General features: G+C 37.6%; 1 protein-coding gene and 1 long non-coding RNA gene across 4 annotated transcripts in view; both read right to left on the bottom strand.

Annotated features, from left to right (window-relative positions):
- LOC123379022 overlaps nucleotides 1-20,278 on the bottom strand; it is a 182,198-nt gene that overhangs the window by 42,499 nt on the left and 119,421 nt on the right. The window lies entirely within an intron of this gene.
- Nucleotides 4,296-5,167, bottom strand: LOC101097699 (transcription factor BTF3-like). Of its 2 annotated transcripts, XM_045033335.1 has the most exons (2): nucleotides 4,582-5,167; nucleotides 4,296-4,524 (listed from the first exon to the last, which is right to left on the bottom strand). In XM_045033335.1, the coding sequence occupies exons 1-2, from the start codon at nucleotides 4,976-4,978 to the stop codon at nucleotides 4,475-4,477; spliced, it is 447 nt and encodes a 148-aa protein (XP_044889270.1). In that variant the 5' UTR covers nucleotides 4,979-5,167; the 3' UTR covers nucleotides 4,296-4,474. The 2 variants fall into 2 exon arrangements, with proteins under 2 accessions (XP_044889270.1, XP_044889269.1); XM_045033334.1 differs by having other exon boundaries at nucleotides 4,296-5,167.

Here is a 20,278-nt window from a genome sequence, read left to right as displayed (position 1 = left end):
GCTACACCTCTTAACCTAGGGGTCCAAGTCCCTGCTCCGCTGTGTCGGGTATACTGGGCCCAAGCTCGAGCTTGCAAATAAACCCTTGTGCGTTTGCATCGGTTTCGGCTCCTTGGTGGTCTCTCGGATTTGAAATCGGGGGCATTACACTTGGCAGAAACTAAGGAATACATATATATTTTAGCTTAAATCTTGAATAGTCAGACAGCTGATAGACATAGGAAAAAATAATGAATGTGCACTAAGAAACACTTAGAGCCTAGGTTGAGATATAAGACAAGGAAGCTAAGAGACAAAACTCCACTGAAGGCTTTTTTGAGAATATCAAAGCCCTAAGCCTGCCAGGTTGGTCAGATTACTTACTGCCCCCTACCGGGCAAAGTGTGCTAGATCTGGCCATGTTGAGAAGCACACAAATCCAGGACAGTTTGCCATTAGTCCCTACTGAATAGTCCCAGGACCACAATCTATCTTTTCTGACCTATATCTTCAGACCAAATGATTTCAGTCTCTTGAACTGAAGACATTAGGATAAAGATATCTATATCCCATCTCCCTTTCCTCCACCCTGTGCTTAACTGTTCTTTATATCCTATTATTATCATAATTTGCTCCACCTCTACATAGATTATGTTCTTCTCTCACTACTAAACAAACTTTTATGAAAGTATGATATTTGAATTGATTTCTAAAGAAAAAATAGAAAATAGATATTCAGGAATTTCCAGGGTAAAGGAGAGGAGTCTTTTTCTTTTGTGAGCCCTGAAATGCGATGCTGAAAATTTTCAGCAAATATATACACATTGTTGCTAATTCTCAGGAGAGGGAACAATAAAGATGGGCTATGGTCCTAATTCTAAATGGCTAGGTGGCCACTTATGGTAATGATAACCATTCTGACCGAGGGTTTTAGTTCCAGCCACCAGCGAGAGGCAATGGATAGCAGTTTTGATCTTTGTCCTTGAACACGGTTTATGGCTCCAGGAGGAGTGCTTCCTTGGATGTCACATTAACAAAAACAACATTGAGCAGAGTCATTTACATGCTATTTTGCTTTGGGAAAGGAATATACTGGACATTTTCATTAGTGCAAAGTACAGCATTATGTTTAACCCTCTTTCTCTCAATATTTAAGGAGGATCATTTGGCACATTTTGCATTTTCCATGCCAATTATCAATTTCTTCTTTTTTTGTGTGTCTCTGGTAAATACATCATCATACATTCATACTGTTAACCTGATACGTGCTCTCTTATAGCCATGGACCCAAAATAAGTATTTTGGACTTGTTTTTTTATAAATTGAAACTTTGCCCCAATAATTAGGAAAAGATGTCAGTGATTTAGGGAGATATTTATAATTATGAATTTAACATTCGAAGATATGACTCTTTCCTTCTGAGTAGAGCTGACAGCCAATAGTAAACAAAATTTCTCTTTAATAAGAATCTCTTTGCAGAAAACTGATAACAATTCCCATTTGAAAAGAATGGGTAGACACTGAAAATAACAATGAGCAACTTGGTGCTTCAAGTCATATAATATTCATTTAACAACATAATATTTCTGCCAAAGTTACTGTCTGCTTAAGTGTGTCAGAACAAGAAACACCTCAATGCAGCTTCCAAAATCAGAACGCCATGACTCCAGGATTACTCTTTAAATGATGCCAGGGTAAATTAAATTAATAATATAGAGAAAATGCATAAGAACTATTAGTGAATTGGGATTTCTCTGAAGTTTGGAAGGCTTAACTGTTCAGATTATTTAATACTCTAAACTTTGGCCTAATATAAATTACTCTTATTTCCTTTCCTCATAATAACTATATATAAAATTACCCTATTGGCATGTAGACTTTTAATGAGTTGGTTTTTTTTTGTTTTTTTTTTGTTTGTTTTTTTGTTTTTTGTTTTACTCTAAGAGACCTGGTGAATTGATTCACTTTTAAAATAGTAGTGTTTTCTCTGTGCTGATTTGTAGTATTTTCTCTGTGCTGATTTATATAAATTAAAAAAATCCCCAAATTGAAAATATTTTGTAGATCAGTTTGAATGTAAAGTGTGAAAATCCTGATTTAAATACCTTTGACTAACAAACCTTATTCAAGGGGTACCTGTGTGGCTCAGTTGCTTAAGCAACTGTAACTTTAAATTTTTGGTGTCTTACAATTTAAAGCTTCTTTTTCATAGTTATAGCTACTATAGTTATAAGCTACTTCACATGAAAATAAAAAAAAAAAAAACATGAAGACAGTGAGATGGACCCAATTGTGTAACAGACATTAATACATAACAGGCACAGTCAAGGGGAAGGCTGAGAGGTTGAGAGTTAGGCAGCAGATGTGAATCCAGGAGTCATAACCCTTTTGATAATCAGGAGAGGTGTATCAGTCTGAGAATTCATGGTGAGCTTAGCTCTAACCTAGAGTAGGCAGGTTTATAAAGGTTTCTTTGTCTTAGAATTAGCTGCCTTTGTTCTTGATCTTAAGATGTAGTTCAGCTTTTTAAGTGAGTTTCATTTCATGATAAAAGCCATTAATCCTTTGGGAAAGTAAGAATTCTTTGTGAGACATGTGGCCACAGCCCTAATAGTCGACTGGATATATGAAACACATCTTTCATTGTCATATGTGACAATCTGGGGTGAGGTATGGGTAGACTGGTCACAGCCTTTGAGCACCAATGATAGTTCTGACCAGGATTTTTTGTTACTCTTCTCATTTTAATAACATGCAACTGACATAGGTGCACTGTCCTTGCTTCAGCTTATAGCATCCTTTCTTGGATTTTTGCTTAAAGAGATTATAGGGGTAAACATATGAATAAAGAAGTGAAAGCTATCCAAAATTTACAGACTGGTGATAAACTTTGACTTTCTTTTGCTGGTCCCACCCAGGTTGAATTGAGTTAAACTGTCAAAATTGAAATGAATATTAATCACAAATTTAGCCTATATTTTATTTATTTCAGAGACTATCACATTAGGACCAGAATAAGGACTTTAAATTTGTCAGTAGTAAATTAGACATTAAACATTTTTTTGAATGTTTATTTATTTTTGAGAGACAGAGAGAGACAGCATGAGTGGGACAGAGCAGAGAGAGAGACAGGGAGACCTAGAATATGAAGCAGGCTCCAGGCTCTGAGCTGTCAGCACAGAGCCCCACGCGGGGCTCAAATTCACAATCCGTGAGATCATGACCTAAGCTGAAGTCGGACGCTCAACTGACTGAGCCACCCAGGCGCCCCTAAATTAGACATTTTAAAGTTATAGCTGATTTCTCTTATCCCTCCCCCAAGTAAATAATGAGGGAAAATATCTACATATGTATTTATTTAAACTTGGGAGAGATTTGTAATGTTAATTAATTAATTAGTACTTTAAAAAATTTAAGTTTATTTGTTTATTTTGAAAGAGAGACAGAGAGAGGGAAAGAGAGCAAGAGGAGGAGGGGCAGAGAGAGAGGGAGAGAGAATCCCAAGTAGACTCTGTGTTGTCAGCACAGATCCTGACACAGGGCTCAATCCCATGAACTGTGAGAGCATGACCTGAGCTGATAGACAGTAGGACACTTAACTGATTGAGCCACCCAGGCACCCCTAATTAATTGGTACTTTTGCTCTCCATTTGTCCTTCAGTATTCTAAGAATTAGCTTGAATATAGCAAAATATTAGCTAATCCTTTGATATTAGATGAGATTTGGCAAGTGCAGGGCTGTATGACTATAGACTAGCTAATCTTGACAGCCAATATTCCATGGTTTTCCTCTGCAGGTGAGATGCTGAGCTAGACTTGTCTAGAAAGTCGTTTCTTATTGTGTAAGAAACTTATTGGGTAAACTTGCTATATGAATTCTCTTTGGTCCAGAGAAATTGATCTCTATGTAAAACATTGCTCTGATTAATCTCAAGAGCTAAACCAACCACAGATAGGTGTTTTACTTTGTACCTTGCTTGGAAAGAAAGAGCAATCACATAAAACCCAAAAATTCTAAGCAGTAATTTTACTGCATAGAATGTGAATAGTTTGTTTTTCATATTAGTGCAAATTAATGATATATAGAAATTCAGATGGATTTGTTACTTCAGAAAGAAACCCATTCTGCTTTCTATTTTTTCTTTCCTTTTCTTTTCTCCTTTCTTTTCTCCTTTCTTTTCTTCTTTCTTTCTGTCTTTCTTTCTTTCTTTCTTTCTTTCTTTCTTTCTTTCTTTCTTTCCTTCCTTCCTTCCTTCCTTCCTTCATTAACCTTGTTTCAAACTGTATTCCCAGGCTTCTTCAGCTTAATTAGCTGCAAAGAATGAATTGTGTATAACCAAAATCGAAAAGAGCTGCAGTGTCCAAGAGACTTGGGCTTAAAAATATTAGAGATCTAGATTTTATCAGATCCATGAACAATATTTTTAAAAAGCAGTCATAATATAAAATAGCTCCCAGTAACTCCTTCAAGTTTTATCTTCTTCAGAAGGTGCCTCTATTCATTTGCTTCGTTCTTTGAAGCTTCATCCAAGTTTTCCACAAGATCTGGAACGTCATCATCGCCCTCCTCTCGGGTAGCAAGCGGTACCTTTCCATCCACACACTGTGTGGGCAGAGCTTCAGCCAGTCTTAAACTAGTCAGACCGTCTGCACCAAGTTGGTTCAAGAAACTGGGTAGCATTTCTGTCAGCTGCTTGGTCTCAGCGTGACCTGTAATGGTGAAAGTTTTCGCTGCCAGGGATGCCTGAACTTTAGGGTTCTTAAAGTGGACCCCTGTTCCTTGGTTTGTGAACATATTCACTTCTTCAATACCAGAGATATCTTTTACCCCCAACTTCTTTAAAGAGAACTGAAGTTTCTTTTCTTTTCTTTTTTTTTTTATCATCTGCTGCAGCTGTTCTAAGAGCCACCTTCTTTGCACCAGCAGCTCTTTCCCACCAATGCACACTTGTGCTTGCGGTTCCACGAGTTTCTTCCGGCTCATGATAGTTTCTTTCATCTTGTTGGAGAGGAAATGGGACTGCTTGGGGGACTAGGGTTGGTGCTCAGGGGGTCTCGGTGGACCAGTTGAGATTAGTAGGTGCACACATGCGGGGAAGCAAGATAGCAGCTATTTTTTTTTCTTCCATATAATTGTATGATCTATAAACAACAGCAGATTCTATATATTTTTCTGCTCTTCAAAAAAAGATATTGAACAAAATGAGTCTCAATCTTAATTTCTAAACTAAAAATCCTTGACAAAATTTTAAAATGTGATATCTTCCTTTTCTATCAGTTCTTTTTATCAAATTTTTGTCGATATTAATGTATATATTTATATAACCCTCCATTGATTAATCAATTATCTTTGGTAGAAGGTCTCCTAATTAACCTCTTAATTAGTTTAACAGATGAATTAATTTTTCCATATAACGTGCTGTCTAATGCCCTTGGCATGCTGAAGGTTTACTGCTCATGGGGTGTGTTCTGTTTTGCCAAGGAATGGTTTACTCCTACCAGTTGAAGACTTATTCTCATAGGTTTATACTTGTTACTGCAATCACAAATGTTTAGATAAATATAACATAAAGTGATGACATATGTATGGAAAGAGATCGTTATCTGAATAAAATAAAAATTAAATGCTTTGGCATGGCTTGACTTATGTAAATGGCTAAAAATTGTGATGACTGTAAAGACTGAAAAAACAAAAATTGGAAAGGTTTCACACATTTTGCTTTACAAATGTCTTCAATTCTGTTTTTACCTTGAAGATACTGAAACTGAAAATGGGAGATGAAGCATTAGACACAGTACATTACTGGTCAATAATCCAATTCATCTTTGGCCAATATCAAATTAGTGAATGGGTGTTCATGTTTTAAGTAAAAATATTATGTACGATGTTTTTCATCCATTTATTACCTTTATGTATTTGAATCCTACATTTTAGGATTTGTTGTTGAAATTAACTCTTTTAATTAACTGCCATACTATGACTTTTGGACAGTAGGACTTATGATTTATCTATCTATTTGTATTTTTTTTCCATATAGAATTAAGGTCCCTGGTCAAAGCCATCATCAAGGTTTTATGTATAATGATGCTACATATTATAACAATACATTCAGTTCAGTATATAATTCTTTTACTCATAATTTGAAGATTAATCAACTTCAAATAACATTCACTTAATTTTTTCTAGAATTTCTATTCTTTATCATGACAGAAGTGGAAATACTCTTAATCATATTTAGATAAGTAAAAAGCTTGTCCTTTCTCCTTGTAGTAAAATTCTAGAGAGCTGTTTCTTAGGTCTCTTGCTGCATTAGACCATTGAGCTGATTGGATATCATTTTTATATCAACATTACAATAACAGTAAAAGAAACTAAGCTTCATTGTCTGAAATAACTTACAATTTAGATTTTAAATTGAGTCTAAATCAACAGCACTTTTATTTCATTTTTCTGCTTTCCAAGTTGCCAAAAATATGTGTTCATTATCACATGGCCTTTCTGCGTTTGTCTTTGGGCTATCACTCTTCCTTATCTCTTGACTGCACTGTGTTCTGATCGGAATCTGGGCAAAGCCTGTTGCAGCTGTCTTGTGCTGACTCCTAATCTGCCTGTACATTGTTTGGTCATTTGGTTCTACTGTCCAAGAAGAGTCAGGTGATTTTCATTTCAATCATTTTGTAGGTACAGAATGACTTTCCATTGAAACCTGAGGTATAAAACGATTCTATTAGATAGTCATAGAAAGATACATTCTGCATTATAGAATTAAACCTGCCATCTGGCCATGGCATCTTGAAGTTTTACTGTTTAACCTTTCATGTTCACTGTTGTGTAGACCATAAGAGCACTCCCACATTTCGCTATTGGTGTCTGGTAAACTTATAGTTGAAAATTTAAATTAAATTTTATCTATCTCATCTTTTGTATTTATATCCATATATTTGTAATTATTATTGTTCTTTTGTACATATTTGTGTTCATATATATGTGTATACATGTAGAGTGTATATATACGTGTATATATATGTTTGTGTGTTCATATGTGTATGTATATATATATATATATATATATATATATATATTCTCTATATGTAGCATGGCAAGGATATGGCTAAGTGGCCACTTCCCACAGAAAGCAAAATTAGTAGTGTGATAAACAAAGGATAGTATGTATTTTTCCTGTAAACATGATCTGAATTGGTCATTTTATAGAAACATCAAAATGAGAAACAATTCCTGAATGTACTATGAAATTCTCATTATGATCCTAGAAAAAAAAGTTCTGTGTATGTGCAAATGATGGTTTATCATAATAGAGCAATATTCATGTAGTTCATCAGTCTGTGGTGGCAGTTTTCAGGCTGCCTTCTTTTGCTTCTGGTTTTATTTTTATCTTTTTCTTTCTGGAGATAGATAGAAACAGATACATAAGTCCCCAGAATGAAAAATGCCTTTATTCTATAAAGCTCAAACAAAATCACACAATCATGAATCTCAAAACAATCCCAGATTAAACCTAGGGATTTACTATAAAGAGAATTACATTAAAAAGAATTCTAATGAAATTCTAAGAAAAACCTATCTGAGAAAGATAAAGCTATTTTCCATTGCTTAAAATGTTTTTCTAACTCTTTTAAATTATTTTAAAAGGTCTTATAACTTCTTAATATATGATAAAATTCTGCATTAACTTCTTTATCTGATACAATGCTTGGTATATACTTGCCCTCCTGAAAACTTACATTATGACACAAAATCAGAGGTTCCTGATGTTTACCTTCAGAGTATTTGTTTTTGAAGGAGTAATATGAAGTTTTTGTTAGGAAAGATAAACAATATATTTTTATAATCATTGTTATTAGAGAAATTTATAGTTAGCTATTTCTGCATGGGAAATTGTGCAGGTTTTATTTTATTTATTTATTTATTTATTTATTTATTTATTTATTTATTTATTTATTTTTTCAATGTTTATTTATTTTTGGGACAGAGAGAGACAGAGCATGAACGGGGGAGGGGCAGAGAGAGAGGGAGACACAGAATCAGAAACAGGCTCCAGGCTCCGAGCCATCAGCCCAGAGCCCGATGCAGGGCTCGAACTCACGGACTGCGAGATCGTGACCTGGCTGAAGTCGGACGCCTAACCAACTGCGCCACCCAGGTGCCCCTGGTGCAGGTTTTAAATCAGCTTCCAGCTACTTCTTGCTTCTGAAACCATGAACGCTTCTGCCTCATAGTTTCAGAATGATATATTCTGAATGAAATATTCATAATGAATAATACTGTTCATTTTAGCCTCACCTTCAGCTCCAAGTCCTTATGAAAATCCATGCCCTCCCCCATATAGCTTACAGGCTGTCAAGCTGAGCTATTCCCTGGGCTCCATCTGGTCATTCCAAGGGCAACAGTGCTTTCCTAAACTGATGTGGAAGAGATGACCCTTCTTCAACTATCATTGACCTGGTTGTGCTCTACTTCAGGGTGTACTTCTTGAGACTGACTTTGCTTTCAGTCTTTTACGCTGGCTTCTGTTTTGATTATTAAATGTTCAAATGTTACCCTCTGTCACTGAGCCCTTTTCTCTCTATAAACTCTCTCTAGAGGGCCTCACTGAGTTTCATGGGTATAAATAATATCTATGTGTTGATAATTCTTAAGTGTGTAGATATAATGCTGAACTTGCTGGAACTCCATGTTCACCTATCTATTATACTATGTGATATATCCACATAGGTAACCACTAAGCATCTCAAACTTAACGTGATCCAAATAGAACCCTTGATTTTCATTCCAAGTCTGCTTTTCTCTTACTCTTGCTTGTTTCAGTAATAGACACTACCATTCAATTATTTGCTCAAGCCAGATTTCTAGAGCTGGTCTATCTAATTTAGTAGCCACCACTTGCATGTGATTATTTAAACTAAAATTAAGTAAAAGTAAAAATTGCATTTCACACTTATACTAGTCACAATTTAAGTGTTCAGTGGTCATATATGGGTATTGGTTACCATATTAGCACAGACATAAAAAAATTTCTTTTATTGCAGAAAATTTTATTTCACAGTACTGGTCTAAAGATATGATTATATCTGTCTCTCCCTCACCATACATCTCAGGTCCTATCTGCTCAATCAAAATAATGTGCGGGACACCTGGGTGGCTCAGTTGGTTGAGCGTCGGACTTTGGCTCAGGTCATGATCTCGCAGTTCGTGAGTTCGAGCCCTGTGTCAGGCTCCATGCTGACAGCTCAGAGCCTGGAGCCTGCTTCAGATTCTGTCTCTTGCTCTCTCTCTGCCTCTCCTCTGCTCATGCTCTGTCTCTCTCTGTCTCAAAAATAAATAAAACATCAAAAAATTTTGAAAATAATGTACTTTATTCAAGAAATAAAAGGGTATGCTAAATTTATTCATAATTACCCCAAATTTGTCCACTTAATTTATCTCTGGAATTACATTAATCAGAGTTGTCACTGTCTTTCTGCAGGGGTCTTCCAAGTTGTCCTCTTATCAACTGCTTCATTGCAGAGCAGCCAATAGTATTTATTTATTTATTTATTTATTTGTTTGTTTGTTTGTTTGTTTATTTTTAAGAGAAACAGAGAGAGCACATATGTGCAAACGCATGAGCGCAAGCTGGAGATGGGCAGAGAGAGAGGGAGACAGAAAATCTCAAGCGGAACTCTGCATGGGGCTCTAACCCACCAGCTATGAGATCATGACCTGAGCTGAAATCAAGATCTGGATGCTTAACCAACTGAGCCACCCAGGCGCCCCAGCCAACAGCATCTATTTAAAACATAAATTAGGTAATCTTCTTGCTTTAAACACAAACCTTCATATCAGATAATGCATTAGTATCTACAATCTATAAAGAACTTATCAAACTCAACACCCAAAAAACAAATAATCCAGTGAAGAAATAGGCAAAAGACATGAATAGACACTTTTCCGAAGAAGACATCCAGAGGGCCAACCAACACATGAAAAAACGCTCAACATCACTCATCATCAGGGGAATACAAATCAAAACCACAATGAGATACCACCTCACGCCTGTCAGAATGGCTAACATTAACAACTCAGGCAACAACAGATGTTGGCAAGGATGCAGAGAAAGAACATCACTTTTTCACTGCTGGTGGGAATGCAAGCTGGTGCAGCCACTCTGGAAAACAGTATGGAGGGTCCTCAAAAAATTAAAAATAGAACTACCCTATGGCCCAGCAATTGCACTAGTAGGTATTTACCCAAGGAATACAGGTGAGCTGTTTTGAACATGCACCCCGATGTTTATAGCAGTACTATTGACAATAGCCAAAGTGTGGAAAGAGCCCAAATGTCTATCGATGGATGAATGGATAAAGAAGATGTGGCATATATATACAACGGAGTATTACTTGGCAATCAGAATGAATGAAATCTTGCCATATGCAACTGCACGGATGGAACTGGAGGGGATTGTGCTAAGTGAAATTAGTCAGAGAAAGACAAATATCATATGTGGACTTCACTCATATGTAGACTTTAAGAGACAAAACAGATGACCATAAGGCAAGGGAAGCAAAAATAATATAAAAACAGAGAAGGGGACAAAACATAAAAGACTTAAATATAGAGAACAGAGAATCACTGGAGGGTTGTCGGGGGGAATGGGCTAAATGCATAAGGGACATTAAGGAATCTACTCCTGAAATCATTGTTGCACCATATATATGCTAAATAACTTGGATGTAAATTAATTAATAAATAAGTTTAAAAAAATCCCAAATCCTTTGATGGCCTATTATTGCTCATAGAACAAAATCCACCCTTCTTACCCTGATATACAAGTTCTTTATGACCCAGCTTCTACCTATTTCCTGGCCTCATTTCACATGTTTCCTTTCATTTGCTATGCTTAATCACACTTATTATTTTTATTTTCCCAACAGGATAGACCAATCTCATACTATTTTAAGTATTTTTTCAGGCCATCCTCTTCATTTAAGATGCTTTGCTTTCTGGTCATAATATAGCTAACTCCATCTGGGCATTGATATCTTACCTTGGAACTACCCACCCTCACCAACCAAAATAAGAGTAGTATCTGCACCCTCTTTATTTTTTCTTTCAATATATGAAATTTATTGTCAAATTGATTTCCATAAAACACCCAGTGCTCATCCCAAAAGGTGCCCTCCTCAATACTCATCACCCACCCTCCCCTCCCTCCCACCCCCCATCAACCCTCAGTTTGTTCTCAGTTTTTAAGAGTCTCTTATGCTTTGGCTCTCTCTCACTCTAACCTCTTTTTTTTTTTTTTCCTTCCCCTCCCCTATGGGTTTCTGTTAAGTTTCTCAGGATCCACATAAGAGTGAAAACATATGATATCTGTCTTTCTCTGTATGGCTTATTTCACTTAGAATCACACTCTCCAGTTCCATCCACGTTGATACAAAGGGCCATATTTCGTTCTTTCTCATTGCCACGTAGTACTCCATTGTGTATATAAACCACAATTTCTTTATCCATTCATCAGTTGATGGACATTTAGGCTCTTTCCATAATTTGACTATTGTTGAGAGTGCTGTTATGAACATTGGGGTACAAGTGGCCGTATGCATCAGTACTCCTGTATCCCTTGGGTAAATTCCTAGCAGTGCTATTGCTGGGTCATAGAGTAGGTCTATTTTTAATTTTCTGAGGAACCTCCACACTGCTTTCCAGACTGGCTGCACCAATTGGCATTCCCACCAACAGTGCAAGAGGGTTCCCATTTCTCCACATCCTCTCCAGCATCTATAGTCTCCTGATTTGTTCATTTTGGCCACTCTGACTAGCGTGAGGTGATATCTGAGTGTGGTTTTGACTTGTATTTCCCTGATAAGGAGCGACATTGAGCATCTTTTCATGTGCCTGTTGGCCATCCGGATGTCTTCTTTAGAGAAGTGTCTATTCATGTTTTCTGCCCATTTCTTCACTGGGTTATTTGTTTTTCGGGTGTGGAGTTTGGTGAGCTATTTATAGATTTTGGATACTAGCCCTTTGTCCGATATGTCATTTGCGAATATCTTTTCCCATTCCGTTGGTTGCCTTTTAGTTTTGTTGGTTGTTTCCTTTGCTGTGCAGAAGCTTTTTATCTTCATAAGGTCCCAGGAATTCACTTTTGCTTTTAATTCCCTTGCCTTTGGGGATGTGTTGAGTAAGAGATTGCTACGGCTGAGGTCAGAGAGGTCTTTTCCTGCTTTCTCCTCTAAGGTTTTGATGGTTTCCTGTCTCACATTCAGGTCCTTTATCCATTTTGAGTTTATTTTTGTGAATGGTGTGAGAAAGTGGTCTAGTTTCAACCTTCTGCATGTTGCTGTCCAGTTCTCCCAGCACCATTTGTTAAAGAGGCTGTCTTTTTTCCATTGGATGTTCTTTCCTGCTTTGTCAAAGATGAGTTGGCCATACGTTTGTGGGTCTAGTTCTGGGGTTTCTATTCTATTCCATTGGTCTATGTGTCTGTTTTTGTGCCAATACCATGCTGTCTTGATGATGACAGCTTTGTAGTAGAGGCTAAAGTCTGGGATTGTGATGCCTCCTGCTTTGGTCTTCTTCTTCAAAATTCCTTTGGCTATTCGGGGCCTTTTGTGGTTCCATATGAATTTTAGGATTGCTTGTTCTAGTTTCGAGAAGAATGCTGGTGCAATTTTGATTGGGATTGCATTGAATGTGTAGATAGCTTTGGGTAGTATTAACATTTTGACAATATTTATTTTTCCAATCCGTGAGCAGGGAATGTCTTTCCATTTCTTTAAATCTTCTTCAATTTCCTTCATAAGCTTTCTATAGTCTTCAGCATACAGATCCTTTACATCTTTGGTTAGATTTATTCCTAGGTATTTTATGCTTCTGGGTGCAATTGTGAATGGGATCAGTTTCTTTATTTGTCTTTCTGTTGCTTCATTGTTAGTGTATAAGAATACAACTGATTTCTGTACATTGATTTTGTATCCTGCAACTTTGCTGAATTCATGTATCAGTTCTAGCAGACTTTTGGTGGAGTCTATCGGATTTTCCATGCATAATATCATGTCGTCTGCAAAAAGTGAAAGCTTGACTTCATCTTTGCCAATTTGGATGCCTTTGATTTCCTTTTGTTGTCTGATTGCTGATGCTAGAACTTCCAACACTATGTTAAACAACAGTGGTGAGAGTGGGCATCCCTGTCGTGTTCCTGATCTCAGGGAAAAAGCTCTCAGTTTTTCCCCATTGAGGATGATGTTAGCTGTGGGCTTTTCATAAATGGCTTTTATGATGTTTAAGTATGTTCCTTCTATCCCGACTTTCTCAAGGGTTTTTATTAAGAAAGGGTGCTGAATTTTGTCAAAGGCCTTTTCTGCATCAATTGACAGGATCATATGGTTCTTCTCTTTTATTTTATTAATGTGATGTATCACGTTGATTGATTTGCAAATGTTGAACCAGCCCTGCATCCCAGGAATGAATCCCACTTGATCATGGTGAATAATTCTTTTTATATGCTGTTGAATTCGATTTGCTAGTATCTTATTGAGAATTTTTGCATCCCTATTCATCAGGGATATTGGCCTGTAATTCTCTTTTTTTACTGGGTCTCTGTCTGGTTTAGGAATCAAAGTAATACTGGCTTCATAGAATGAGTCTGGAAGTTTTCCTTCCCTTTCTATTTCTTGGAATAGCTTGAGAAGGATAGGAATTATCTCTGCTTTAAACGTCTGGTAGAACTCCCCTGTGAAGCCATCTGGTCCTGGACTCTTATTTGTTGGGAGATTTTTGATAACCGATTCAATTTCTTCGCTGGTTATGGGTCTGTTCAAGCTTTCTATTTCCTCCGGAATGAGTTTTGGAAGCATGCGGGTGTTTAGGAATTTGTCCATTTCTTCCCGGTTGTCCAATTTGTTGGCATACAATTTGTCATAGTATTCCCTGATAATTGCTTGTATCTCTGAGGGATTGGTTGTAATCATTCCATTTTCATTCATGATTTTATCTATTTGGGTCATCTCCCTTTTCTTTTTGAGAAGCCTGGCTAGAGGTTTGTCAATTTTGTTTATTTTTTCAAAAAACCAACTCTTGGTTTCATTGATCTGCTCTACAGTTTTTTTTAGATTCTATATTGTTTATTTCTGCTCTGATCTTTATTATTTCTCTTCTTCTGCTGGGTTTAGGCTGCCTTTGCTGTTCTGCTTCTAGTTCCTTTAGGTGTGCTGTTAGATTTTGTATTTGGGATTTTTCTTGTTTCTTGAGATAGGCCTGGATTGCAATGTATTTTCCTCTCAGGACTGCCTTCGCTGCATCCCAAAGCGTTTGGATTGTTGTATTTTCATTTTCGTTTGTTTCCATATATTGTTTAATTTCTTCTCTAATTGCCTGGTTGACCCATTAATTCTTTAGTAGGGTGTTCTTTAACCTCCATGCTTTTGGAGGTTTTCCAGACTTTTTCCTGTGGTTGATTTCAAGCTTCATAGCATTGTGGTCTGAAAGTATGCATGGTATGATTTCAATTCTTGTATACTTAAGAAGGGCTGTTTTGTGACCCAGAATGTGATCTATCTTGGAGAATGTTCCATGTGCACTTGAGAAGAAAGTATATTCTGTTGCTTTGGGATGTAGAGTTCTAAATATATCTGTCAAGTCCATCTGATCCAATGTCTCATTCAGGGCCCTTGTTTCTTTATTGACCGTGTGTCTAGATGATCTATCCATTTCTGTAAGTGGGGTGTTAAAGTCCCCTGCAATTACCACATTGTCATCAGTGAGGTTGCTTATGTTTATGTGGTGTTTTTTATATTTGGGGGCTCCGGTATTCGGCACATAGACATTTATAATTGTTAGCTCTTCCTGATGGATATACCCTGTAATGAGTATATAATGCCCTTCTTCATCTCTTGTTACAGCCTTTAATTTAAAATCTAGTTTGTCTGATATAAGTATGGCTACTCCAGCTTTCTTTTGGCTTCCAGTAGCATGATAAATAGTTCTCCATCCCCTCACTCTCAATCTAAAGGTGTCCTCAGATCTAAAATGAGTCTCTTGGGGGCGCCTGGGTGGTGCAGTCGGTTAAGCGTCCGACTTCAGCCAGGTCACGATCTCGCGGTCCGTGAGTTCGAGCCCCGCGTCAGGCTCTGGGCTGATGGCTCAGAGCCTGGGACCTGTTTCCGATTCTGTGTCTCCCTCTCTCTCTGCCCCTCCCCCATTCATGCTCTGTCTCTCTCTGTCCCAAAAAACTAAATAAACGTTGAAAAAAAAAATTTAAAAAAAAATAAAATGAGTCTCTTGTAGACAGCAAATAGATGGGTCTTGGTTTTTATCCATTCTGATACTCTATGTCTTTTGTTGGCGCATTTAGTCCATTTACATTCAGTGTTATTATAGAAAGATACGGGTTTAGAGTCATTGTGATATATGTATATTTTATGCTTGTAGCGATGTCTCTGGTACTTTGTCTCACAGGATTCCCCTTAGGATCTCTTCTAGGGCTGGTTTAGTGGTGACAAATTCCTTCAGTTTTTGTTTGTTTGGGAAGACCTTTATCTCTCCTTGTATTCCAAATGACAGACTTGCTGGATAAAGGATTCTCGGCTGCATATTTTTTCTGTTCATCACATTGAAAATCTCGTGCCAATTCTTTCTGGCCTGCCAAGTTTCAAAAGAGAGATCAGTCACGAGTCTTATAGGTCTCCCTTTACATGTTAGGGCACGTTTATCCCTTGCTGCTTTCAGAATTTTCTCTTTATCCTTGTATTTTGCCAGTTTCACTATGATATGTCTTGCAGAAGATCGATTCCAGTTACGTCTGAAGGGAGTTCTCTGTGCCTCTTGGATTTCAATGCCTTTTTCCTTCCCCAGTTCAGGGAAGTTCTCAGCTATTATTTCTTCAAGTACCCCTTCAGCACCTTTCCCTCTCTCTTCCTCCTCTGGGATACCAATTATGCGTATATTATTTCTTTGTAGTGCATCACTTAGTTCTCTAATTTTCCCTTCATACTCCTGGATTTTTTTATCTCTCTTTTTCTCAGCTTCCTCTTTTTCCATAATTTTATCTTCTAGTTCACCTATTCTCTCCTCTGCCTCTTCAAGCCGAGCTGTGGTGGTTTCCATTTTATTTTGCATGTCGTTTAAAGCGTTTTTCAGCTCCTCGTGACTGTTCCTTAGTCCCTTGATCTCTGTAGCAAGAGATTCTCTGCTGTCCTCTATACTGTTTTGAAGCCCAGTGTATAATTTTAAGACTATTACTCTAAATTCACTTTCTGATATATTATTTAAATGCTTTTTGGTCAGTACATTAGCTGTTGTTATTTCTTGGAGATTCTTTTGAGGGGAATTCTTCCGTTTGGTCATTTTGGATAGTCCCTGGAGTGGTGTGGACATGCAGGGCACTTCCCCTGTGCTGTGGTGTATAACTGGATTTGGTGGGTGGGGCCGCAGTCAGACCTGATGTCTGCCCCCAGTGGGGCAGTGGGCTGGGGCCACTGTCAGACTGGTGTGTGCCTTCTCTTCCCCTCTCCTAGGGGCGGGTTCACTGTGGGGTGGCATGGCGCATCTGGGCTACTGGCACACTGCCATGCTTGTGGTGCTGGGGATCTGGCATATTAGCTGGGGTGGGTAGGCAAGGTGCACGGGGGCGGGAGGGGCAGGCTTAGCTCACTTCTCCTTCGGTGATCCACTTCAGGAGGGGCCCTGTGGCAGCGGGAGGGAGTCAGACCCGCTGCCGGAGGGGTGGCTCCGCAGAAGCACAGTGTTGGGTGTTAGCACAGAGCAAGCAAGTTCCCTGGCAGGAACTGCTTCCCTTTGGGATTTTGGCTGGGAGATGGGTGAAGGAGATGGCGCTGGCGAGTGCCTTTGTTCCCGCCAAACTGAGGTCTGTCGTCCCGGGGCTCAGCAACTCTCCCTCCCTTTGTCCTCCAGCATTTCCGCTTTCTGAGCAGAGCTGTTAACTTATGACCTCCCAGATGCTAAGTCCCGCTTGCTGTCAGAACACACTCCGTCCGGCCCTTCGCTTTTGCAAGCCAGACTCGGGGGCTCTGCTTGGCCAGCAGGCTGCCCCTCCGCCCCGGTTCCCTCCCACCAGTCCGTGGAGCACGCACCGCCTCTCCGCCCTTCCTACCCTCTTCCATGGGCCTCTTGTCTGCGCTTGGCTCCGGAGACTCTGTTCTCCTAATCCTCTGTGGTTTTCTGGGTTATTTAGGCAGGTGTAGGTGGAATCTAAGTGATCAGCAGGATGCGCGGTGAGCCCAGTGTTCTCCTATGCTGCCATCTTCCCAGAGGTCTCTGCACCCTCTTTAGATCTGAGACATGTACAATGATTTCAGGAGTAGATTCCTTAATGCCCCTTTCCCATTTAGCCCATCCCCCCTCCCACTTCTTAATTATCCGCCTAGTTTTAACTATCAATTCCCTTTTCGCTTATGTATTATTATTTAGTCCTCTGTTCCTCTAATAAGAGCCTAATTTCTTTGAGAAACAGAATATTACTTATCTGATTTACCATTTTATCTCTAGTTTCAAAGTTGTGCCTGGCACACAGAGGAGGATTAAAAGAGGTATTTTCTATATAAATTTATGTAAAATGAAAGAAGAAAAGATAATTTTGACTTTCAAGATATTCCCATCTCTTTTAATTTTATTCACGATCCATGAAATTAAAATAAGATGTGCATAAGAGCAGGGATTTTTAATCTCCCCGCGTATGATCAGAGGATGTAATAATAGTTGATAGAATTGAGATGAGACTTTTGGAAAAAAATTGTATATTAATTCGCTGAAAATTTCCTGAGTCACAGGGCACTGTTCTGGTTTCCCCCTACAAATTAAAAAAAAAAAAAAAAAGAAAAAAAAAGAAAAAGAAAAAGAATGTCTCTAAGATTCACCATAACATTAGTGAAAAACATCCTTACTAAGTTTTTTTTTTTAATTTTTTTTTAATGTTTATTTCTGAGACAGAGACAGAGCATGAATAGGGGAGGGGCAGAGAGAGGGAGACACAGAATATGAAGCAGGCTTCAGGCTCTGAACTGTTAGCACAGAGCCTGACACAGGGCTGGAACTCACAAACCTGAGACTGTCACCTGAGCCAAAATTGGACCCTTAATCAACTGACCCACTCAGGCACACAGAGTTTTTTTATTTTTAAATCTAAAATTTGACATCACATAAAAGGAACTTCAAAATTGACAGAACGTTCTCAGTGATGAGATTCAATATTATCTCATTTTTAATTTTGAAAAACATAATTTATACTTATTGAACATAAAAAGAAGTAAATCTAAAATTTATGGGGCACCTGGGTGGCTCAGTTAGTAAGCATCTGACTTTAGCTCAGGTCATGATCTTACTGTGTGTTCAAGCCCTGTGTCTGCCTCATGCTGAAAGCTCAGAGCTAGAAACCTGCTTCAGATTCTGTGTCTCACTTTCTCTCTGCCCCTCTCCTGCTCACACTTTGTCTCTTTCTCAAAAATAAACATTTAAAAAAATTTTAAAATAAATATAAAATTTAGCTTCATGCCTTTAATGAAATGTATATTCTTAACAGTTTCTTATGCTTTACTCTTAACTAATAAAATTTATATAAATTGTTGGTAAATGCATAATTTTTCTTTTTCAGTATTTCCACTTAAAAAAATTTCAGATGCTCTTTGCTATCCTTTTTGCATCAAAATTTTGAAGCACATTATATTCACATTTCATAAAATGGCATGAAATAAAAACACAGTTACTGAAGGATACAAAAATATCTTAATCTCTTGGGAAATAAATTTCAATTCTGGGGGCATCATCTTTAGATCATTTAGGTTTCTTGTTATGCAGTCCTCTGACTACCCATTAGAATCAGGTGGGTGTTTGTGAAAATGGAGAGTCCTGAAAGTCATACATATAAAATTAAATGGGACATAGATGGGACATAGAAATTCCCACTGAAAACAACAACCAACAACAACAACAACAACAACAACAACAACAAAAAACGTACAGTGATTCACTTTAAATATTGTTAAGTTTGAGAATCAATAATCAGTGTTTGTAATGAAATTTAATAGAATTGTCCAAACCAGACTTTAATGGTCGTTGTGTAAATAGTCCTCTATTGTTTAAAGTATAGTTTGATTCAGAATGAATAGGAGCAGTTTTATCTGAATGACAGTATGCAATATTATGTGACAGGGTGACCTCTCTTGAGCTCAAAGGCTCTGCTATTACCTGCTCATGTTTGGACTTGAAAGTCTTTTATCATCAAGCTTTTAGGCTTGCTAAAGTCAAGATTGTGTTAAAATTAAAATGCCTATTTAAGAAAATAATAATTTATATTACTAACTTGCCATGAATTCTTTTATTAGTCTAATTTCAGGAACATAGCAGGCCCCGAATGATTTAAACAGAAATAGTTGAGTTTTATTTGTGGAGAAAATTTAGAGCACAAGGAAATTTGGCCAAGCACAGTCTGAGTAATCAATCAATCAATTCAGTTTACAAATGATTCTTGGTAGTTGTGTTAGACGTAATGGGAAAGCACAGGGATAAGCTTTATGTCCCACCATGGCACTTAAAATACATGAAAGACATGTGATGTGCCAATATATTCCATCCTATTAAGTAAAAACTGCTACAAGAAATGTATGAAGAGTACAAAGGAGGCAGTGATTTCTAAGGTGAGGATATACAGCTCATGAGGTTCCTTGGAGGACCTAATATTTAAACTTGACCTTCAAAGTAGAAAGAATTTGAGTATTAGGAAACTCCAGATGAGTCTGATACTACTGGGTCTAGATTTTCAAGTTGCTGAGTGTCTACTAAGAGAGAGAAAAAGCCTAGAATAAAGAATAAAATGAATACCGTTAATACACATTTTTTTCATATCAAGTTTTAAGAAAAATTCAATGATGACATGAGGCCTTATTCTATTTATCAGTAAAAAAAAATGAGAAATTTATGGTTCTAATCTACTCAAAAGCTCTCCCACAGAGTAACTGAACTCAGGCAGCCACTTCCATAGTAGGGAGGCAGATATTCTGGGGACCTTTAAAGGTTGATAGTACCTCTTCCTTGTTCCATGTCGTAAAATTTTATTATTTTGGCTTCTTTACTAAAAATAATGCCCTTTGTAGAGCCCGGCCATCATAGATATTAGATATTAGAACCTGGCACTTATGTCAGAGAGAATATTCAAATTGTCCATGACAATATACCAACCACAAGGACTTTTCCAAAGATGTTCGTATAGTATTCACCAATGCCAATGACAAAATGGAAAATTACAAACTCCAGCTGTTGTACATCTATACTTCATGAAATGGCAGC

This window comes from Felis catus, chromosome A1 (assembly GCF_018350175.1).
Source record: "Felis catus isolate Fca126 chromosome A1, F.catus_Fca126_mat1.0, whole genome shotgun sequence".
NCBI classification, from domain to species: Eukaryota; Metazoa; Chordata; class Mammalia; order Carnivora; family Felidae; genus Felis; species Felis catus.
Note: the sequence above shows the minus strand (reverse complement) of the source record. Positions and strands in the feature narration are given on the sequence as shown.